We start from the raw sequence: 25307 nt of genomic DNA, 5'->3' as shown, positions 1-25307 counted from the left end.
CCAAAAGTGGCTTAATGACAGAGAACAGAAAAACTGAAATTACACTACCATTCACCAACCAGTTAGTAAAGCACATATATCTCAGTAGGCAGAAATTAGTGTGAAATACTCATTGGCAATTGATAATGATTAAATATTTAGGTTTAATTGACTCAAATAATGATTATTTAATAAAATAAAACAAATAATGAAATATCAAAGTTGAGAAATTCGTGTTGAACGTGCAAAAGGTGTCAAGACATAAAAACATTTCGAGAAAATTGCATTTGAAAGTATAGAATCATAATGTATAATGTATACATGTGAACATTTTAAGAATGTTTGAAGAACAGTTCATACTATCCTCTATTTATAGTAAGAGACATGATTATGTCTTATTATAATCTCAAGTGACTTTACACCTTTTGCAGACCCAACACAGAAATTTATATTTCCAAGTGAAAATAAAGTATTTCCACCATTCATGATATATGAGCTACATCAGAGTCCCTGAAAATGTACTGAAATATAATGAAATGTTATTACTGACCAGAAGGACAGAACAACTCTGACATGGACAACGGGGTTCGAACCCACTATTTCCCGGATGCAAGCTCACAGCTGCGCGCCCCTAACCACACGGCCAACTCGCCCGGTGACTATATCATCTCAAACAAGGAGACAAATACATCCACGAAGTCAAGGTCATCCCAAGTGAAAGTACGGGCACTGACTATAGAATGCTGGTTGTGAACTTCACACTCACGACCAGGAAAACTAGGAAGAATATATCAAAGTTTAGAGTCAAATATCGACACTGTTACTAAGCAAGGTTAAGTGGAAAGGAAAAAGAAGTAGGACTCTTAGGGAACAATACCATTTTTTTGCTAGTTGCTTTATGTCGCACCGACACAGATATGTCTTATGGCGACGATGGGATAGGAAAGTCCTAGGAAGTGGAAGGAAGCGGCCGTGGCTTTAATTAAGGTACAGCCCTGGCATTTGCCTGGTGTGAAAATGGGAAACCATGGAAAACCATCTTCAGGGCTGCCGACAGTGGGGCTCGAACCCACTATCTCCCGATTACTGGATGCTGGCTGCACTTAAGTGAAGGGAAGAATACAAATTGCTGGATTCTTATCTTGTATTTTATCTTTACTTGAACTTCTTCCAATTTCCACATCTCATTTTTATATCACTGTAATTAATTTATTGAATAAGAGGATGTCATGCTTATAGGACATGATCGTAATAGTGTTTACCCCATAGGACTGGCTATAGTGAAGGGACACCCACAAGGTCACATGGTATAGGTGCAATGGCAGGTACAGGACACTGACTGACTATATCATCCTTTTTTTTAGAACTTTTTTTTTTTTGCTAGTTGCTTCACGTCACATCGACACAGATATGTCTTATGGCGATGATAGGAGTGGGAAGGAAGCGGCCGTAGCCTTAATTAAGGTATAGCCCCAGCATTTACCTGGTGTGAAAATGGGAAACCACAGAAAACCATCTTCAGTTTTTTTTTTTTTTTGGTTCATACTTGTGGGTTACTGTAGTCACGTCCTAGTTCGTGAACCATGGGCAACGGCTGAGTGGCCTAGTAAGTGGTCCTGAGAGTCGAGATACCAGTTGCTATGGAATGGGAGTGGGCACCTCGGACATATTCTGAGTCATGGCCCTCCTTGTGCTCAGGCGGCTAGGACTATACAATTCACCGGTGGTCCATAACCCGTTAGAGGAGAGATCCTCACTCGGACTATGTGCAAGTAGGGTAGCATCCTGCTTCATGAATCGACCGAGCTCAGACCGTTGTAAGCAAGCCTCGGACCTATGGGAGTACCGGAGTCCCACTCCCATTTGACAGGCGTTGGACTCCTTGGAAACAACTTGGCAGACGAAATGGAATTCGATGGGGAGCTATCAATATTAATGGGGCTTATGGAAGAAAAAGTAGAACTGGCTGAGTCAGCAAAGAGGATGCATCTGGATGTGCTAGGAGTAAGTGATATTCGGGTAAGGGGAGATAACGAGGAAGAGATAGGAGATTATAAAGTGTACTTGACGGGTGTTAGAAAGGGAAGGGCAGAATGTGGGGTAGAGCTCTTTATCAGGAATACCATTGCACGCAACAGTTTTTCTGTTAGGCATGTAAATGAGCGAATGATGTGGGTACATTTGTCAGTTGGAGGAATTAGGACTAGAATTGTGTCCGTGTATTCACCATGTGAGGGTGCAGATGAGGATGAAGTAGACAAGTTTTATGAAGCATTGAGTGACATCATGGTCAGGGTCAACAGCAAGGATAGAATAGTGCTAATGGGCGATTTCAATGCGAGTTGGGAATAGAACTGAAGGATACGAAAGGGTGATTGGTAAATGTGGGGAAGATATGGAAGCTAATGGGAATGGGAAGCGTTTGCTGGACTTCTGTGCTAGTATAGGTTTAGCTGTTACGAATACATTCTTCAAGCATAAGGCTATTCACCACTACACATGGGAGGCTAGGGGTACCAGATCCATAACAGACTATATCTTAACCGACATCGAATTCAGGAAATGTTAGGAATGTACGAGTTTTCCGTGGATTTTCGATGATACAGACCACTATCTGATCTGTAGTGAACTAAGTATATCTAGGCCTAGGGTGGAGAAAGTGGAATCTGTCTGCAAAAGAATAAGGGTAGAAAATCTCCAGGACGAGGAAATTAGAGAGAAGTACATGGAAATGATTAGTGAGAAGTTTCAAACAGTAAACAGTAAGCAGGTTCAGGATATAGAAAGTGAATGGGTGGCATACAGGGATGCTGTAGTAGAAACAGCAAGGGAATGACTAGGAACAACTGTGTGTAAAGATGGGAAAAGGCGAACATCTTGGTGGAATGATGAAGTGAGAGCAGCTTGTAAACGTAAAGAAGGCTTATCAGAAATGGCTCCAAACAAGGGCCGAGGCAGACAGGGATTTGTACGTAGATGAAAGAAACAGAGCAAAACAAACAGTTGTTGAATCCAAAAAGAAGTCATGGGAAGATTTTGGTAATAACCTGGAAAGGCTAGGTCAAGCAGCAGGGAAACCTTTCTGGACAGTAATAAAGAATCTTAGGAAGGGAGGGAAAAAGGAAATGAACAGTGTTTTGAGTAATTCAGGTGAATTCATAATAGATCCCAGGGAATCACTGGAGAGGTGGAGGGAATATTTTGAACATCTTCTCAATGTAAAAGGAAATCATCCTGGTGGTCTTGCGAACAGCCAAGCTAATGGGGCGGATGAAAATTATGTTGGTGAAATTATGCTTGAGGAAGTGGAAAGGATGGTAAATAAACTCCATTGTCATAAAGCAGTAGGAATAGATGAAATTAGACCTGAAATGGTGAAGTATAGTGGTCTTGCGAACAGGAAAGCCAATGGGGCGGATGAAAATTATGTTGGTGAAATTATGCTTGAGGAAGTGGAAAGGATGGTAAATAAACTCCATTGTCATAAAGCAGCAGGAATAGATGAAATTAGACCTGAAATGGTGAAATATAGTGGGAAGGCATGGATGAAATGGTTTCATAGAGTAGTAAAATTAGCATGGAGTGTTGGTAAGGTACCTTCAGAGTGGACAAAAGCAGTAATTGCCCCTATCTATAAGCAAGGGAACAGGAAGGATTGCAACAACTATCGAGGTATCTCAATGATTAGTATACCAGGCAAAGTATTCACTGGCATCTTGGAAGGGAGGGTGCGATCAGTCGTTGAGAGGAAGTTGGATGAAACCCAGTGTGGTTTCAGACCACAGAGAGACTGTCAGGATCAGATTTTCAGTATGCGCCAGGTAATTGAAAAATGCTACGAGAGGAATAGGCAATTGTGTGTATGTTTTTTAGATCTAGAGAAAGCATATGACAGGGTACCGAGGGAAAAGATGTTCGCCATAGTGGGGGACTATGGAATTAAAGGTAGATTATTAAAATTAATCAAAGGCATTTATGTTGACAATTGGGCTTCAGTGAGAATTGATGGTAGAATGAGTTCTTGGTTCAGGGTACTTACAGGGGTTAGACAAGGCTGTAATCTTTCACCTTTGCTGTTCGTAGTTTACATGGATCATCTGCTGAAAAGTATAAAATGGCAGAGAGGGATTCAGTTAGGTGGAAATGTAATAAGCAGTCTGGCCTATGCTGACGACTTGGTCTTAATGGCAGATTGTGCCGAAATCCTGCAGTGTAATATCTTGGAACTTGAAAATAGGTGCAATGAGTATGGTATGAAAATTAGCCTCTCGAAGACTAAATTGATAATACCAATATAAATGGTCCGTTATTGGACATTATAAATTTTCCAGCTAACTCATTCCTGGTTGCCAGCGTTTCACCCCTGTGTGCTAGGCTGGGCTCATCAGTTGGTACCTAGCACACCTACCAAGACGCATGGCTAGTAGTGCATACCGTGGAGGCCACTGCGTAGGCTAATTGTAGCCACCGGCAGTGCCAATGCACTATGAGAGACTTTGTCCCATTACCAAAAATTGATGCCTGCTTGGCCATCAAATGATATAGATGTTGATTCCCATAGGGAATCTGAAATATTTGTTCCGAATGAGTAAATTTATAATACCAATATAAATGGTCCGTTATTGGACATTATACATTTTCCAGCTAACTCATGCCTGGTTGCCAGCGTTTCGTGGTGAGGCGAATGGAGGAGGATAGGTTAAATGGAATAATATCAATAAGTTAATTTATTGAATTTACCACCTAATTAATACAAAATGTCATACTTTAGTTGGTTTACTTTGGCATATTAACTAAAATGGTACATGTTTCGCCTTGAATTCAGGCATCATCAGCCATTATCTAAACTTAAAAATAGAAACTGGCATCTGATTTATATAGGCCTATACATGAAATAAAATTTAAAAAGCTTGGAGAGACTAAAATTACAATTAACATATAGTAAAAGAATTAAAGTTAAGAGGAGAATAATGGACTCTGCTATGGCGGGTAAGAGAAGTAGAGGTAGACCAAGACGACAATGGTTAGACTCGGTTTCTAACGATTTAAAGATAAGAGGTATAGAACTAAATGAGGCCACACCCCTAGTTGAAAATCGAGGGTTGTGGCTACGTTTAGTAAATTCACAGAGGCTTGCAGACTGAACGCTGAAAGGCCTAACAGTCTATAATGATAATGCATGTATGTATGTTTTTTTTTTACTAGGAGTGGGAAGAGAGGGAGGGTGGAAGACTTTCAAAGTTCAGTCAAGAGGGAAATGGAGGCACCGTGGTGGAACAATAGAGTCAGAACAGCTGTGAAAGACAGGAACCAAATAAAGAAGGGACTATAAAAAAAAAAAGGGCCAAGAATGCAATGACCAAGAAATCCGAAGACTTCAGGAAATACAGAGGGCCAAAAAAGAGGAGAAATGAAAATGAGTCTTCATACAGACTGGAAGAGAACAGTAGAAGAAACATGAAATTGCTGTATAGAGTATATTTTGAAGATCAATGGGACGATGAAAATTTGGCATTAGATGAGGGATAAATCAGGGAAGAACTTGAGAGCTACTGTTGCTGAATGGAGAAACAGAAACCGTAACAATGGATATAGAAGAGCTAAGTCAAGACAATGAACCAGCAATCACATGGCTGGAGACTGAGAGGGCACTGAAGAGCATGAGGAAAGGAAAGACAATAGGCATAAACAAACTGAACGCGGATATGCTGCGAGCAGCAGGAATTTCGGCAACCCAGGGTTGTGCAGACTGCTCAACACAATATGGAGGAAAACATCATCCCAGATAATGTTCTGTTCAAGAAAGGAAGCAGACATAAATGCACCAACTATGGCAGTATTATACTGCTGTCTCGCAATCTGAAAATACCAGAAAAAGAACCACAGAACTGAATCAGAGATACTGTCGAACCATTTCTAGAGGAAGAACAATACGGTTTTAGGCCAGGAAGGGCAGCTACAGACCTCATCTTTCCATTAGGATGCTGAGAACAAATACTGGGAGAGACTGGTGGTTAATATTGGATTAATGAGTCTTAGAGCTACAGCCTGAACATTAGCAAGAAAGACGGCAGTGATGATGGTGCAGCATTGTCTCACAAGTCAACCTGACAAAACATGAGACGAGTCAACATGGCAACACAATTCTACCATCAAGTAAGGTGGCTTTTGTGGGATGAACAGGTACCTTGAAAACAAAGCGACATTCCCAAAGTCTTATTACACACAACCTCCTTGAAACTACCACAGTGACCAATAGGAATAATTTAAAACTCTAGACAGTTGAAATGAAATTCCTTTGCACCATAGCACAGAAGACTAGGGAGGACAAGATTAAGAATGAGAAGTGCAAATAGGAGATTCTCTCTTCAGCAAGATCCAGGAATCTAGACTGAAGTGATCTGGACACATGAAGAGGATGCTAGCAAACAGAACTGCAAGCTCACCTGTGGAAACACAGAGTAGAAAGTGGATTCATTTAGTGAAGGATCTACTATAGAGAGTACATGATTAGGACAAGTTCATGGAAGAAGAGTAGTACGAAGACAGGACAGTATTGAGAGGGCTCGTACACCACAAGTGGGCAACTGAAAATGGTTTGTGATGATGACTATGATTATGCCTGCCAAGAAGCCACCGACTTCTCCCTATAAGTATTCTTAGTCATATAACAGAATTAAAACGAGACAGTATGAATATGCCAAACTTGACCATTATCTGTGTTGCTATTGGCCGACTATGGTGAAGGCATATTAGCTACTGTCTCCGATAGAGTTCACGTCATATCTGTCCTCTGGGCTGACATAGTCGGTCAAAATAAAAAAGCACCCTGTTTCAAATTGTACATCAATGATCTTGTCACTTGCCGGACCTGACCTAACCTAACCAGGCCACAAGTCTATGCAGATCTATGGTGTCGTCTACAGGGCTGGCAGCCAAAGAGCATACAACCCCCATAAATCTCTTGTACTTGCCGTCCAGGTGTAATTAAATTTTTGTCCACCTTCGAAATAGGATACATTGCTGAGTAGGCTAATGTGCGAACGTTGGCTGCTCTGTTTACCAAATTCTGACGTCACAGCCGCGCAATGTTGGATTCCTAACCTCTCTTTTCCATATCCGCAATCGAATCTTTACGATGACCTGACCAATTTAATAAAAAATAATAAACTAAAAGGAGTATGAGGGGGTAAGATATTACATACGATTAACAATTTCTGAGATAATTAAAAAACACTCACTGCTTAGTATATTAGTTTGAAAAAATAAAACTTTAGCTAACTGCACTTACATTCCCAGAACGAATCCTTTTAAGCCGATAGGTTTTAGTTGGCTTTCTTAACAAATTTGAACCTCTCAATCTTTGATCTTCAGTATTCGTATTTCTCTCAGCTCTATGATTTTTCTTTATGTCCTCTATATCGTCTCCTACTGTCCCGTAAGTCCGCCACATTTCTATTAGTTCCGAAATGTCCGACTTAGTAGGAATTTTGGCACCTGGATATTTTTTTATGTATTTTAATACGGGATCAACATAATTATTACATGTCACAAACGACTCCACGAGGAAAATTCGTTGCTTGATCGTGAACTCCATGGCCAGCTGACAGCAAGCCACTAGTTGAGCTCATGAGCTGTAAACAAAATAATGCAACGCGACACTTGTCACAGAATATGTATAAATCTGGGTGTACGGATACAAAGGAAATAATCACAGAATCAATGTGTGAAACGCCATAATAGGGCCATAACAACGTAGGGAATTAACGGCACAAGCGTCGGGGCAGATTATTAGCTACTCATTCTCTGTGTATTATTAGCGCAGCACAGAGCACAGCCCATGGCCCAGCACAGTGGCGACTACAGTACAAGGATCATGTAACTACAGTAGTTCCGCCTCACCGCCTACCGCCAAGTAGCAACAAGGCAAAGAATAAAGATAGCGCAGCAATGCGCTTCCTGCTCCTGGCGTACTGCATTTTACAACACCCACCCAATTATCTTCAAATGAGCCCAGAGGCCTGTTTCAAGTGTTACAAGTATACAAGTTGTAGTTACAAGAGCATGTTTCTACACTTGTAAGAAATTTTTGTTTCATAAACAAAATTTCTACAATTGTAACGTTGGCACTTTTCACTACAAGTCAGCTGATTTCTGTGAGATAGACAAGTGGAGTTAGAACGAGTCTACGCTGTGCTACTAAAGCCTACTAGATACTAGAAGGCCTGGACAGAGAGCCAATTTCTTGTATTAAAAGCGGGGTAATAGTTTTTCTCTTTTCCACCGCTAGGTTCGCGTTCATGTTCTGTTGTTTGACATGAATTCTATGATTATGTGTGCTGCAACATGTTTTATGAGAAGAAATAACATCGTTTCATAAGTTAAGACCTTATCTAACATGAAATATGAAGAGTTTTGTCCCTTTTTAATTTATTTGGTCTCACAATTTGCAATATATGGATGGTTGCTGAGATGCACTTAACATTTGTTTAGTTATATGCTTCCAAATTACCGTCAAGGTGGTGGTGATTGTTTTAAGAGGAAGTACAACTAGGCAACCATCCTCTATATAAAACTAATCAGAGAGAGAAACTGGAAGGGACCCGACACTTCGAAAAATGAAAGTATCGGCCAAAGGAAGACAATGGCCACGAAGGGCGTGATAATGAAAGACTCCCTACCCTTCGGAAACCTAATAGCGTCGGGATCGGCAAAGAATCATAGTTGACCAAGGAAGGTCGGATAGGATACATGAAAGTTAGGAGCCTGGCACAAGTAAGTGGAAGAAATGCCAGGACTCAGCTAAGTGCCCCGTGGTCGCCAACCCACGCTCCAAATTTCAGAGCCCCTGGGTCCAATTGCCGTCAAGTTTCTCTTCCCTTTTTGTAGGTTAAGGTGGTTTGTTGTTGCGTGCCTAACTGCACATCCGACACAGCAAAGAAATATACACAAATATAAATTTTCACCTTTTTCCTAAAGATCCGAGTTTAGGGGACAAATGGAGGCTTGCTATTTCTCGACAGGGCAGCAGAAAAGGATTTCTTTGGGCTCTTAATGATAACTCCAGAATATGTAGCTTGCACTTTGTCGAATCAGATTACAGTGTAAGTACAGTGAGGGGAATTCTGCTCCCCGACAAAGTGCCGACGCAAATTCGTCTTCTTCTTAAAAATGTATTAATATTTACAACGCGGGCGTTAGAATTTCTCGGAAAATGTAACCTTGTCCGAAAGCTGAAATTCCGTACCGCTCCAAAGTTTAAAGAGACGTTTCAGTGCCGCGACTGTGATCAAGCACACATCACTTACATTACAAAATTTTTCAGGCCTGTTCTTGATACTAATGCAAAGAAAGTGACTAAAGACTGTGATTTATTAAACAAATTCAAGAGAAAGCCTCTGAGCAGAAAAGTGTTGAAATTATAGAAACAGGAAAAAATCGTGTGAGTACTTCTATTTAGGCTTATTTCCCTATTCTTTATTCTTGTGTGATAATCAAGTGCAAAATGAAATAAATATATATAGTGTGTTCTAAGTTGTTTTATATATTTATATCTGATTCACACCGGGCATAATGATTATAGAATGTATTATTTCACGTTATTGTATGAATCTTCAATGTAAGGATATAGACAGAACATGAGAACATAAACGCGATCCAGGCGGCCATTCCCTGAACTACTTTGTTTGCCCAGAAATGTGTCGGCTTGTCCAGGCCTTCTATTATAGCGTAGGCAACGGTTGTACAGTGTGTGTCATATTCTCTTTGGTGTGTGTGAGTTGTTTACTTGGTGGTAGTGTGGTGTTAATTCGTGCTTCGTTTCTTGTGAAGATTCCGTGTGATATTCTGTCACGTTGCCGGTCCAGTGAAGAACCGGTCCAACCACAGTAGGTGCTGAGGAGCATAGCATAGCACGCAGAACCGGGTGACACGCTGCCGGTCCAGTAACAGACCGTCCAGCTGAGGAGCATGGCTCCGCGGTGACACGCTACCGGTCCAGTGACAACCGGTACAAGCACAAATGGAGCTGAAGAACATAGTATACTAGGCTTACGTAGTCAGCGGACGCACGATTTGCTCTGTTCTTCGATTATGTCATGATCACGCCTGTCTTATCTGATTACATAAAATCAGCTTCATGGTCCGTATCGCACTTCAATAGATTCACAATTAAGTATTTATTTATTTTCCACCTAGTCGATACAATGATTGCTTAAGGCAATTTTTAATGGTTAAAAGTGGTACATGTTTCGTATATTATCAAAGATTGACACTCCCTTATGTTAATTTTAAGGACACTTCCTCTAAAGCATTACTTTGTCACTTTATATATTTTTCATCTAAACAGTGTTATGTGGCTGAAGATGTTGATAATATACGAAACATGTACCACTTTTAACCATAAAAAATTGCCTTAAGCAATCATTGTATCGACTAGGTGGAAAATAAATAAATACTTAGTTGTGAATCTGTCTTATCTGATTCGATAGTGGCACACTGGGGTAGGTTGAAAGATTGGAAAATATTTTTTATCTTAATAAATACATACATAATAATGTTATTTGTTTTACGCCCCAATAAGTACATTTACGGTTTTCGGAGACGCTGAGGTGCAGGAATTCTGTTCTAAGGAGTTCTTTAACTTGCCAGTAAATCTACTAATAATAATGTTATTTGCTTTACGTCCCACTAACTACTATTACGATTTTCGGAGACACCGAGATGCCGAAATTTAGTCCCGCATGAGTTTCTTTGTGCCTCTAAATCTACCGATACGAGGCTGACGTATTTGAGCACCTTCAAATACCACCCGACTGAACCAGGATCGAACCTGCCAACTTGGGGTCAGAAGGCCAGCGCTGTACCGACCAAGCTACTCCGCCCGGCACAATTTTATTTCAAGAAGTAAATTACAAGTAGACTTTCTGGAAAAAGTAACGATTACAAGTATTTTTTAGTGTAATCGTTACAAGTAATCCGATTACTTTCCGACTAGGAAAATGATAATATTTTGTGTGCAATTCTTCCCTAAGATTCTGACATGTGAATGGCCTATAATGTTGTTTAGAAATCGCCGATGATCATTTTGAAATATCTGACGTTTTAAAAAGTATTCCGTGTTATGATTTTAAAATGTGCATATTCGCCAGATTAAATGATTCTTTATAGTATTAAAAGTGACGTTTAACTATATTTTAACTATGTTAAGAAAAACAGCCATTCATGATAATTACAAAAAATATATTATTATTATTATTATTATTATTATTATTATTATTATTATTATTATTATTATTATTATTATTTGTAGAAACGTTTTAATGCTGAAGTAGATTACTGTGGATTTCTTTCGTTCGCATGAAATATTGAACACCATATCGGTATGTCTCCGTCCTGTTCTTGTCACAACCTCCTAACGGTACGGGACGACGACGGCTGTGTCACTGGACCGTTTGCGAATAGCAGTAACAACACTTCCCGGTACAGCAAACTGCGAGTCGCAGCGGAAGACCGTCACAGTCGGGTCACAGTAGCAGACAGCAGTGGACCGGTAGCAGCAAACTGCGAGTCGCAGCGCAAGTCTGTCACAGTAGCAGTGGACCGGTAGCAGCAAACTGCGAGTCGCATCGCAACACTGTCACAGTAGCAGTGGACCGGTAGAGAAGAGGATCCTGGAGCAGGTTGTCACTGCTCCATTCGGAGAATAGGTGACGCGTACCGGTACACCAGTACCGACACACCTCTACTTTGGTGTGATGGCTGCCTCCAGTGGAGGGGAGGGCCTTTTGGACGATTCGCAGTTAACCAACGACTCTTTCTAGCTCGTTGCAGTTAACGGTTGATAATGAAGTTGAAGTGGAAATGGAAGATGGTTCTCTGAATAATCAATCTAACGATCAGCGTACTCAAGATCCAATACCTGACAAACAAGCAACGCAGAGTAGTCAAAAGCCACCACCTCCGGTTATTCAGGAAGTGTATACCCGGAAACATTCCGGACCATATATTGTTTTGGTGGAATCCGTAGCAGACAAAAATGCCGGACAACCTCACCATATGGCCTTAGGCCGCCTTTTTTACGATAGGAAGTTACCAGTCAAATCAATAACACGTAAAGGCAGAAATCGTCTTCAAGTCGAATTCAATTACCCTGTGCAAGCCAATGAATTCCTGTGTCATCCGTTACTGGAAACTAGTCATGCTTGAGCATATATACCCAGCTCCAACATCCTTCGTGTTGGTATTATAAGAGGGGTAGATAAAAACTTGACTGAGGAGTCTATCCTCCAACATTTAAAATCTGATTATACGGTCAAATCTGTCCAGCGTTTACATCGTAAAGCTGTTATCAATGAAGCTATTGAATACATCCCCACTGGTTCGGTCAAAGTAGTCTTCCGCTCACAACATCTGCCACGTTATGTGTCACTTTATAGTGTATTTCTTGATGTTGAACCTTTTATTTTCAATCCCATTATTTGCAAAAAATGCCAACGCTATGGTCACACTGTCCGACAGTGTCGGGCACAGGCTTTCCGATGCGGCAAATGCTCCTTGCAGCATGCCACAGATAAGTGTACCGAACGGATTACCAAATGTACACACTGTAAAAGGAGATCATCCAACAGTACATGTTACATGCCCAGAGCACAAACATCAACAACTTGTTAAAAAAATAATTTGCACTGAGAACATATCTTTCCCTGAAGCAAAATCAAAGGTTTCACCCCCGATATATTGCCCTGCTCAACATCCGCAACAATTTCCACCCCTCGCTAGTGAACATTACTCTCCCCGTTGAAAACCCGAGAAAACGTAAGTTTACTCGGGTTATTACGCAATCACCAAGACCTCAGCCCCTACCGGGGTACGACTGAGCTGCACATATGGCTATTCTTCGAGATACACCTATTTCACTTAATTTGTCTGCGAGTGTCACTGCTCAACCCCCCCCCCCCACCTGCAGTCACAACCGTCGACTTCTACAGCAACTGTCATTTCCTCCATTCCTCCCCCTGAACATACAGACCATCCCGTTTATCGCCCACCTTCAGAAAGATATCCATAACATCATTTTCCTTCTACTTCAAGCTTTAGGTGATCACCCCTCTATCCAGCACACTATTTATCAACTGTGAGACTGACTATGCGACATTTTTACTTTGTATAATCAATATAGTTCAATGGAACGCTAGGAGTGTACTTAATAAAAAGAGTGACATTCAATTAATTATTAACGAAACATGTGCTCATATTCTTGCGTTACAAGAAACATGGTTTTCAGATCAAACAAACTTTACGATACCGGGATATAACCAAGTACGACATGATGGTCCAGGGCATGGAGGGGCTGCCTTTTTATATTCAGTCTTCTATATCATACCAGTCATTACCCATCCATTATTACATCCCTCATACCTTTATTGTTGGCATTTCTTATCACCAGCTCCACCTTATTAACCTTTATTGTCCCCCTGATGTCCATATTCCGAGCCCGCATTAGTCTCAATTTTTTCAACAATTCAATCATCTATCAAATATTCACATCTTAGGAGACTTCAATCTGCATCATACAGCATGGGGTGGCACCAGTGATACCCCACGCGGCTCATATCTTCTCTCAGCTTCACAACAACATGACCTAACCCTTCTCAATGATGGTTCATCCACGCGACTCACTTTACCTGGATCTACACCTAGTGCGGTTGATTTAACATTTTGTCGCTCAGCTTTGACCCCCATAGTTACGTGGTCAACACTCTCTGATACATATACCAGTGACCATTATCCTATTCGGATTACGTATGGGGTTGGTAGACCTGTGCACCCCAACACACTTCTTTACCCGCAAGCAATGTCCTATCCATGCGATTATTCGATGACCAGACAAATACATCCTATCTTCGATATCATCTGCGTCACAACTCGGAACATGCCATCACGTACTCGTCCCTAGTTACACTTCTCAATCAGTATCTCGATAGTTATCATCCCTTCAAACCAGTTGTTACTTCCACCTCCCGCCCTTTCCAATATATTGATTGGTGGGATAATGAGTGCCACCAACTGATATTGACTCGCAAGACTTTATTTCGCACGTAATTATCTACGACTGAACCATCATATTGCTAAAACTAAACATATTTTCAATCAGAAACGATGTGCTGCGTGGAAGTCGTTTATTTCCTCACTCAATTCACACGTCTGCTCTTCATTTATGGAACGCCATTCGCATGCTGTCGCGTGCCTCCCAACATCAAGCACAACAAGTCATGCCACGTGATATTATTCTTTCTTTTCTGCATTCTTTGACCTCTGATTATTCTGTACCACTATTTGAACTACCCCCAAATAATTCTCATCCCCATTACTCCACTCTTTTAAAACCCATTCAATTAAGCGAATTAACAGCTGTCCTTCATTCAGCATCTAAATCCACCCCAGGCCCGGACTACATTACATACCATATGCTCCGGCTATTACCGTTGAGTGCACAAAATGTGCTTCTTACTCTTTACAACAATATTTTAATTAGTACACATATTCCCTCTCATTGGAATGAATTTTTTCTGGTACCCATACTAAAACCTAAAAAAACCCTACAGACCCGAATAGTTATCGTGGCATTGTCTTCGGATCCTGTATTCATAAGACTTTCCTAAAAATCTTACTACAAAGGCTGTTGTGGACTATAGAGTATTATCAGTAAATTCCTAAGTAACAATATGCCTTCCTTAAAGGAAAAAGTACCCAAGATCCCATCAATATTTTTACTATAGACCTTCTCCTCGCCAAGCATCGAAAACAGAGTACTCTTTCCGTATTCGTGGATATCAAAAGTGCATACGACTCTGTCCCACTCCACCTTCTCTGGGAAAAACTCGCTGCGAAAGGCCTACCTCCCGCCTTTGTTGTCATATTACAAAACTTATACACATATCGTTCATTAATAATTAAATCTTCATATCATCAAGTACCTAGCCGCGCTTCTTGTAATGGCTTGCCTCAAGGTGACATATTAAGCAGAATTTTATTTGCTATCTATATCAGTGATTTAGAACATGTCATTTCGCAGTATGCCCGGGTACTTATTTACGCGGACGATATAGTACTCTACACATCTCATGATAACATTGATACTGCGCGACAACTGATGAGAGATGTCATAAGTAAAGTACATACATGGTTTCAGAATAATGGTCTTAAACTTTCTATTGATAAATGTGCGGCAATGCTTTTTACTCATAAACGTTATGATCGCTCTCCACTTACTTTTGACGGATATAGTATTTCCTTTACTACTCATCACAAATACCTCGGAATAATCTATGATCAAAAAGTCACTTGGCAGCGGCATATTACATCGATACGTCAAAAAGCTGACGGATATCTCAAACTTCTTAAAACTGTAGTACATCGTAGTTGGGGCGCAGACCCCAATACTGCTCTCATTACGGTATATAAAGCAACTATATGCTCCTTTCTGGATTATTGCGCTCATATAATAGGCATTGCATCAGTTACCTCTCTTACACCACTTAATACGTTACAATTTCATGCCTTACGTCTCTGTTTGGAGCCCTTACGACTACTCCTACCAACGCATTACTAGTAGAAACAGGTGAATTCCCACTTGTAATTAGACGACACAAAAATATCTGCTTAAAAGGCTTGCCTTTTCGTCTTCTCCTTTAATCCCAAAGTTACAACTTGTAATTAGACGACACAAAAATATCTGCTTAAAAGGCTTGCCTTTTCGTCTTCTCCTTTAATCCCAAAGTTACAACTATTACAGGAATATTATCAACAATATCCGCCCCGTACAGGTCGATTTCCAGCTATATACACTGCTTATATTACTCTAAGCAGATCCCGCACTTTGATTCTCAGGACTCCCACACTACCCATGTATTCCATTCCCTATAATAGCCTACACTACACACCCAATATTATATTCTCTCATAAATCTCTATTCTCAGGATCGACATCTACTTCTGATTCTCCCTTTCCCATGTCGAAAAAACTACGCATAACCCCTTCTGCTAGAGGTGTCCACATCTACACCGACTGTCACGTTCTGTCCCTTTGTAGAGATCTAGCTGAGTGAAATAACTTTACGTTTGATGGGCTTTGGTTCACGGATACGAGACAGTCACTTGTTACAGTCTTAGAGTCATGGTTATGTTGTGTATATACAGTAGATGTGTCGGAAATACAGTCTTACCTTGAATAAAGTAATTTGTTGTTACTGTTTCCGAAAATAAGAAGTGCCTGCATTTTTGACGAACCAGTCTGCCAGGTAGGTTTTCTGGTTTGAGTGGAACATTAGTGGCGACCATGACAGGACGGATTCGATTCGACGTGAAGAAGCTGTAAGCAAGTCAAGATGGAGAGATTCGTAAAGTCGAGAAACCCATACGTGCAGCATTTACGAAGACTTTTGACTCATTGATGACGGAAACAGAACTCGACAAGGTAAGATTATATTTAACTAAGTTAGAAAGACTGGCTGTTGAGCTGAAAGAAGCTGATGATAAAGTTTTAGACGTGCTTCTCAACAGTAGCGACGACGCAGATTATGAAAGTGAATACAATAAAGTGCATTAATACCGCGATAAATTAGACGAAGCACGTCAGAAGGTCGGGAACTCGTATGCAGTGAATGTAGCAACTGTCTCAAGTGAAGGTGTCGATGTGTTGAGTGACAATTCCAGTTCCGGTAAGAAAAAACTTAAGTTGCCTAAGATCGAACTGAGGAAATTCAGTGGTGAATTTAAAGACTGGTTAGATTTCTGGAGCCAGTTCCGTAGGATACACGATGATCCGGACATAGAAAGGGAATTCCAGTACCTAATTCAAGCTACTACAGAGGGCAGCAGGGCGAGAGACGTCGTAAATAGCTTTCCGCCTACAGCTGATAACTATGAGAAAGCAATTCAGTGTTTACAGAGTAGGTTCGGAAGAGAAGAATTATTGGTGGAGTTTTATTTTCGCGAACTGTTAGGATTAGTTATTCAGAATTTCACAGCGACTCAGAAACTCACTCCCTTGCAACTCCATGATCGATTAGAGTTGCATCTTAGGTCGCTGGAATCGTTGGGAATGACCAGTGATAAATATGCAGCCTTTTTATTCCCCCTAGTTGAATCATCGCTCCCAGAAGATCTGCTAAGAGTGTGGTTAAGAACTGCTATTTCTTTGCCTATCAGTGAAACAGCAGAGAATCTTTATTGTGAGAAATTGTCACAGCTATCACTTTTCCTGAAGAATGAAGTGGAGGGAGAACAGAGAATTTCTCTAGCCCAAGGGGAATTCCACATATCCTCACAGAAACCGGGAAAGCAGAAGAGCAAGTCCCCTCAACCTGAATCTATACCTACTGGTAGTAATCTGTTTTCTGGAGAAGCAAGAAGTTCATCAAATGGAAGCAATTGTGTCTTCTGTAAGAGAAACCATGATACGAACGATTGTTTCAAGGCACAGAATATGACTTTCTCTGAGAAGAAATGTATATTGATGAAAACGGGGTGCTGCTACCAGTGTCTGAAACAAGGTCATACGGCTAAGGCTTGTAAAGCGACTGTGCGGTGTCAGGTATGTGGGAAGAGACACCGTGTTCTTATGTGTCCAAACTTTCCATCGAAGGAGTCGAATGAAGAGCAGAAGAAGGAGGAGCGAAGTACGGAAAGACACAGTGCTACTTTGAGCAGTCAAAGCTATGGTCAAGGGGTTCTTCTTCAAACTCTAATGGTGAAGATCCTATCCGGAAGACAAGAACGCATCGTCAGGGCTTTGATCGACAGTGGATCGCAGCGATCTTATTTGTTGGATAAAACTGCTCTGTCTGTTGGACTTCAATCCTCAGGTACAGAGACCTTAACTCATGCTTTGTTTGGAGGTGCCGAAACGGACAGGCAGTTGCATTCGACCTACCAGTTGAAGATCTGCAGCATGGATGGAAAATATTGTTGTGAGATTCCTGTGCTCAGTCAGCCTGTGATTTGTGGTGAAATTCCTAGGCTCCAGAGGGGTCCCTTAATGAAGGAACTGAAACAAAACAACATTTTTATTTCTGAATGTGGTCCCAATAGACCTGAAATTGAACTGCTTCTGGGAGCTGACGTGTATGGGCTGTTACTGACCGGGAAAATTAAAACTTTGAACTGTGTGCCAGTAGCTGTAGAAACCCGTTTGGGATGGGTTGTTATGGGAAGTTTGGCGGGTCGTCATTCCTCCTGTAGCGCTAACATGTTTGTAACATTCTTGCTGACATTGAATTCTAGTGTGACTGAACAGTGGAAATTAGACACTCTTGGAATCAAAGATCCTGTGGAAAAGAAGTCCCGAGAAGAAATGGAAATTGCCACACTTGACTATTTTAAGAGTACCGTTTCTATTAATAGTGAGGGACGCTATGAGGTCAGCTTACCTTGGAATGAGAGATTGGAGGATCTGCAAGAAAACCTGGAAATTGCTGAGAAGAGATGCAGGTCTACTTCAGTGAAACTGATCTGTGAAGGAAAGTATCGTGACTATGATGAGGTACTTAAAGAATGGCAACAAGAAGAAGTGATAGAAAAAGCACCACTCAAAGAAAAGAATAAGAAATGCCACTACTTACCACACCGGGGAATTTTCAAAGACAACTCCACTACATCTGTCAGGCCGGTATTCGATGCCTCCAGCAAGGGTAAGGGATCTCCATCTTTGAATGAGTGTCTAGAAAAGGGTCCCAATTTACTGGAGCAAATTCCACCTATTCTGACAAGATTTCGCCGTGGGAGAATAGGTGTAGTTTCTGACATCAGGAAGGCCTTTCTTCAAATTTCTGTTGCTCAACCTGATAGAGACTTTCTCAGGTTTCTGTGGTGGGAGGATTTTTTCCCAAGGGAAATTCAAGGTTTTCAGGCATAGAAGAGTAGTGTTTGGACTCAACTGTAGCCCTTTTTTGTTGAGTGCTGTACTTAACCTTCTTCTGGAGAAGAGTCCACCCGAATTAAGGAATACATCTGAAGTGCTAAAGAGATCTTTCTATGTTGACAATTGTGTTGCGTCCGTTGACACTGAAGAAGAATTGATCCAGTTCATTGATGAATCCATACGACTTCTTGCAGAAGCAAAGTTCGAACTTCGAGGCTGGGAAAGTAACTGCTTGGAAAGGACTATAGGACTGCAAAGTGCTAATCCAGTTCTTGGCCTGGTATGGGATAAAGAGAATGATGAACTCTTCTGTGACGTTCGAATGATGACTGAAACCGGGACCATCACCAGAAGAAAGATCCTGTCTATGGCCCAAAGGATTTTTGACCCTGTTCGATTTTCATGTCCGTTTACCTTGATCCCGAAACTTCTTATACAGAGTAGTTGGAACCTCAAGATGGGATGGGATGATCCATTGCCTGAAGAGATGCAAAAGGAATTCAAAAGGTGGGAGCAAGAAATTCCGCAGCTTTCTGAATTGAGGGTACCAAGACGCATAAGTGCTTGTGAAACTGAAGAAACTTGGAGCCTCCACACCTTCTGTGATGCCAGCAAAAGTGCCTATGCCGCAGTTATTTTCCTGAGAAGTGGACTGGAAGGATCTGTTCTGGTGCAACTTGTCATGGCGAAGTCGAGAGTTACGCCTCTAAAGACTTTAACAATGCCCAGGTTGGAACTTCTGTCTTGTTGTATAGGGAGCCCTTTGGCAGCCAGTGTGAAGGAGACTCTAGGTAAAGACATCCCAGAGTATTTCTGGACTGACTCTTCCACGGCCTTGCACTGGATCAAGACAAATGATTCGTGGGGTCCATTTGTCAGTAACCGTGTGAAAGAGATTAGAACACTCACGAGAAAACAAGACTGGAGACACATAGCCGGTGACCTGAATCCTGCCGACCTTCCATCGCGAGGATCTTCTGTGCAATCTCTGATTGACTCCCGATGGTGGGAGGGGCCAGGTTGGTTAAAGCTGGAAGAAAAGGACTGGCCCCTATCATGTATTAATGCAGACGAAGAAGAAATTCGGCAAGAGAAGAAAAAGTCGTCTCCATGCTTGGTTTCTACTTCGCACCAAGATGCAGCATGGTATCTACGACGATTTTCCAAATTTAGTCAGATTGTCAGACTTGTAGCTTGGATACTACGCTTCGTTGCCAGAACGCTGAGGCAGATAAGGTGTGAAAGCGATGACCTCACAGTTGATGAAATAGAAGAGGCTGAAGGAAGGCTTCTGAAGCTCGTCCAGACTGAAGCACTAGGAAAAGGAGAAAGTGACAGTATCAAATCATTTTGCACCTTCATTGATCGGGATGGCCTTCTAAGGCTGAAAACAAAAATTACTGGAAGGGAGGACGATGAAAACTTCAGATACCCTATTATATTACCTTCCAAACACAGAATCACACAACTTCTGATAGAAGAGTACCATGTGAAACATTCACACGCTGGAGTTCAGATGCCGTTGGGAGGGCTAAGAGAAAAATATTGGATTTTGAGAGGCAGGAAGACAGTTCGTGGAGTAATATCCAAATGTGTTACCTGCAGAAGATTTGAGTCAAACAAGATAATGGCTGAGCCTGCACCGCTGCCAAAGGACAGGGTAAATGATGCTTTAGTTTTTGAAGTAACTGGAGTGGACCCTGCCGGCCCGCTTTACCTGAAGTGTGGTGAGAAGGCATTGATCGTGCTATTCACATGTGCTGTCTATCGTGCTGTACATTTGGAGCTGGTTCTGAGTCTCTCGACAGATGCATTCCTCCAGGGTTTGAGGAGGTTTATCGCAAGAAGAGGAAGGCCTCGTGTAATTTATAGCGATAATGGCACAAATTTCACCGGAGCAAATAGCTTGATGGCCTCACTAGACTGGAGCAAGCTAAAGGAGGTTGCACCATTCAGAGAATCCAGTGGAAATTCATCCCACCCACTGCGGCATGGTGGGGTGGATGGTGGGAGAGCGTGGTGCAGATGATAAAGAAACTATTAAGGAGGACACTTGGAAGGGCTTCTTTGAACTATGAAGAAATGTCTACAATCTTGTGCGACGTGGAGAGTGTGGCTAAAGCCAGACCCCTGACCTACCTGTCCAAAGACTCAGATGACTTGGCACCACTGACCCCTGCAATGTTCCTGCAGGACAATCTTTCAGTTGGGGTGGCAGACCTTGACCACCTGGATGCTATAGATACCAGGAAGAGAGCAAAGTACGTCCAACACCTGCGGGAGCAGCTGAGGAGGAGGTTTCGGTAGGAGTATCTGAGTGTTTTGGTGCAGCAGCAGACAGGGAAGGTACACAAGGAACCTTTGAAGGTTAGTGATAAAGTTCTGGTTGGTTCTGATGATAAAAGAAGACTGGAATGGCCTGTTGCTAGAGTGGTAGAGGTAATCCCAGGACAAGATGGTCACGTGAGAGTAGTGAAAGTTAGAGTTGCAGGAAGAGATATCATCAGACCTATTCAACGAATTTTTTCCCTTGGCGGTGTCTTCACCAGAGGATGTACCACATCTGGAAAGAGATAGTGATGTCAGCCTGAGAACTGACGTTCCAGCTGTAGAGCCTGCAGTCTTGAAGACTAGGAGTGGGCGTTCAGTGAATGTACCAGTTCGGTTTAGGGAGTAATCTAATGATGATAATTTTTTGGGGTGATCGTTTTGATTTTGTTGTATAACAAAAAATCAAGGTGAGAGGTATGTCGCGTTCTGTCCCTTTGTAGAGATCTAGCTGAGTGAAATAACTTTACGTTTGATGGGCTTTGGTTCACGGATACGAGACAGTCACTTGTTACAGTCTTAGAGTCATGGTTATGTTGTGTATATACAGTAGATGTGTCGGAAATACAGGCTTACCTTGAATAAAGTAATTTGTTGTTACTGTTTCCGAAAATAAGAAGTGCTTGCATTTTTGACGAACCAGTCTGACAGGTAGGTTTTCTGGTTTGAGTGGAACACCGACGGAGCAAAACATTCTCAAGGAGTTGGTGCTGCTTTCTTTATTAGTGACTCCAGCACGGTAGAACGATTTCATCTTCCGACTACCTTTTCTATTTTTTCTGCTGAGCTGTTTGCCATCCAACAGCCTTTAATTTATACACAACAACATTCCTTTCCAAAAAAGTTACCATTTATACAGATGCTAGAAGTGTTCTACAGGCATTATCATCATTTACCCCTTCCTTAAACTTATATATATATATATATATATATATACACTGTCAAATCTCTACTCTGTCCGACTCGTTGGCTGAACGGTCAGCGTACTGGCCTTCGGTTCAGAGAGTCCCGGGTTCGATTCCAGGCCAGGTCGGGGATTTTAACCTTAATTGGTTAATTCCAATGGCACGGGGTCTGGGTGTATGTGTTGTCTTCATCATCATTTCATCCTCATCACGACGCGCAGGTCGCCTACGGGAGTCAAATAACAAGACCAGCACCTGGCGAGCCGAACCCCTCCTGGGATATCCCGGCACTAAAAGCCATACGACATTTCATTTCATCTCTACTCTATCAACTTGAAAGGAATGGAGTATATATAACGCTTGTATGGATACCTGGATATTCAAACATTCCTGGCAAAGATCAAGCTGATCTTGCCGCCAAAGAAGCTAGCCGTCTTCCAACTCCCTCCCTTACAGTAGCTATACCCCCTCTTGACTTCTATCCTAGTCTTATAGACAATGCTTACCGGTCCTGGCAAGACGAGTGGAATTAATCTGCCCGTTATAAAGGTACTTATTATTAGCTTCAACCATACATTCCAACAAAACCTTGGTTTTCCAAGGGCACATATACACGCCGGCATATTACTAACATAATTCGCTTACGTTTCAACCATTACCCCGCAATACAAGTTTCGTTTTCATTTACAGTAGTGTGTGTGTGGTGATTTATAAGGGGATAGTAATCATCATCTATCTTTTCAATGTCCTGTCTATTTTGCCCCCCCCCCCGTCGTAAGCTACTCATTAGTCTGACACGAATGAAAATTCCCTTTCCTACCATTCTTTCCTGTCTGTTATTTGATCTATCACCTGACATAATTACAGTTCTTAATAAATTCCTTGACGATGCTCAATTGATTCTATAACCATTCCAAGTCTCTTTTACTGACCTATTTCACTGGCGTGTAAGTTTATTCACTCATTTTCTTTTGGTCTTAGTTTACTTTTGCCTACCGTTATAATTTACTCCTGTTGCTACTATCCTTCTCGCTACTACAAATAGCTACTGTCTTTTGTCACTCCCAATACTCGTGCTTCATACATTATCGTACGTATTTCCGGTGTGTTCCTCTTTTGTCAACCAGATCACACATCGCGTGTTATGGTTTTAGGCTAGTACGTTTATCTATACACTACATTTTCTGGTATTTTTCATTCCCCCTCCCCCCGCAATCCTTAAATGTTCACTCTCTTATTAGTTTTTTACCCCCTCATAGATCTTTCCTTAATGTTTGTCCATCCCCAATTGTAGACCCGATCGTGTTTGAGTAGTAAAAAGACGCCAAGAAGGGTCACTTCGGCGTGAAGATTAGCACCTTTGTGTCCCTGTGTTTTCTCCTATGTTTCTCTACCTTTTTGCTTATTTGCATACTCCCCATACCCTTAGAGGGCCTAGGCCACCCTCCTTATCACATAGTTGCACTCATTCAACAGTCTCATGAGCGATCCCCTCTACACCTGTCACCCTAACTTCAAAAATTTTCGTTCCATACAGAAATTTGCGTGACACGACCCCAGCTCACTCATATTTGCAGGTGATCAAGATGTTGTCCTTTTCATAATTCTCTTATCTACCTTCGGACACTACGTCCCGGCTTCCATTTTGAACTAAGTGCAAGATGTTTTTGTGTGTGAACTGTGAATACCTTGACTGCTTTCAGGGATGTCAGTTTTAAACCCCTCCATTATTACGTGAAAATTTCACTTGCCTTATGCTTTCTAGATTCTATTTTGCGTGTGATTTATTCTATTCATTCGCATAGTGGCTGGGCAACAGTAAAAGGGCCCATAAGTATCAAGAAAGAAGATTCATCCAAGAGTCATCGAAACAGTCGTGTTCGAACTCTCATTGAGTGCGGTCGTTCACAGCGAAGACAAGTGTTATTCATCTTAGTGTGTGCAAGTTGCTGCCTTGGTAGCATAGTGATTTAGTATTAAATATTTTGTGCTATATTCTGAGTGCTATTTGTTTTTCATGTAATTTATTCACTATGGCATTTGACAGTGGGAGAGGAGGAACTAACCGTAGTGCGAACCTCCTAGAGGGTGGCGATTTAATTGTAGATGGTCCATTTGATATGGCTAATTCAATTATTCTCAATTCAGGTAATGGGGAAGATGACTCCATGGATTCTCTTGAGGATAGACCTCCTAACCCAACACAAACACCAAGCACGCCATTCAACAGTCTGACAACCCAACAATTGGGGATGAACAGAATACAAATTCACATACTATTCCCAGAAGTAAAATTCCACCAGCGACAAGATACCCTGGCAATCATATGGGCCCCTATCTTGTGTTTGTTGAAGCAAATGCTAACAAAAATGTGGGCAACTTACACCCAATGGCATTGGGTAGGTTCTTTTATGAGCGGAAAATTTCGGGTATCAAAGCTATTCATAGAAAAGGGAAAAATCGGATCCAATTAACCTGTTTCACAGCTGACGCTCTAATCATTTTATGTAACACCCATTCTCAGTGAGAAAAACCTGAAAGCTTATATACCTTCCTCCAATGTCTACAGTGTCGGTTTGGTAAGGGGAGTGGATTTGACGTTATCTGAAGATGAAATTAAGCAATTTATAGATTCACCTGTGCCGGTTATAGGTGTCCAGCGCCTTAAACGAAGGAAATCTAACGCTGATTCATTCGAGTATGTTCCGAATGGAACTGTGAAGATCACTTTTGGAATCAAGCTCTCCCTCAGCAGATTTCTATTTTTAGCGTCATTTTTGACATTCAGGTTTTCATCTTTAATCCTATTATTTGCAAACATTGTCAACGTTACGGACATATAGCTCCCAGTTGTCGGGCAAAAACTCCTCGTTGTGGCCGATGCAGCAATAACCCCGTCACGAAAGTCTGTCAACAAACGCTTGTCAAATGCCTCCACTGTGATCAGAATCAGCAGGTAGGATCATCGCGATGTGCTGTACACCAACAACAGACGGCTATTAAGAAGCGTATGTGTACTGAAAACGTTTCCTTTGAAGAAGCCAAAAATAGACTGCAACCCGTTACCTATAATCCTACCATACTACCCCATCATTTTCCGTCCTTAGCTGAAACCCTGGTAACCAGACCTGGTAATTTCAACCCACGTAAACGCAAAATCACTACCTATGTACA

At 41.6% G+C, this 25307-nt stretch overlaps 1 protein-coding gene across 2 annotated transcripts in view; it reads right to left on the bottom strand.

Annotated features, from left to right (window-relative positions):
* The window catches only part of LOC136883477 (peroxynitrite isomerase THAP4), a 162256-nt gene extending 154722 nt beyond the window's left edge, over nucleotides 1-7534 (bottom strand). The window contains exon 1 of one of the 2 annotated variants that reach the window (XM_068229732.1): nucleotides 7271-7534. In XM_068229732.1, coding sequence (XP_068085833.1) covers nucleotides 7271-7432 — 162 coding nt within the window. In that variant the 5' untranslated portion in view covers nucleotides 7433-7534. The remainder of the gene's footprint in view (nucleotides 1-7270) is intronic. The other variant, XM_068229731.1, reaches the window with a different exon arrangement.
* Nucleotides 7535-25307: the final 17773 nt, after the last annotated feature.

Source organism: Anabrus simplex, chromosome 11, assembly GCF_040414725.1.
Source record: "Anabrus simplex isolate iqAnaSimp1 chromosome 11, ASM4041472v1, whole genome shotgun sequence".
Lineage (NCBI taxonomy): Eukaryota > Metazoa > Arthropoda > Insecta > Orthoptera > Tettigoniidae > Anabrus > Anabrus simplex.
Note: the sequence above shows the minus strand (reverse complement) of the source record. Positions and strands in the feature narration are given on the sequence as shown.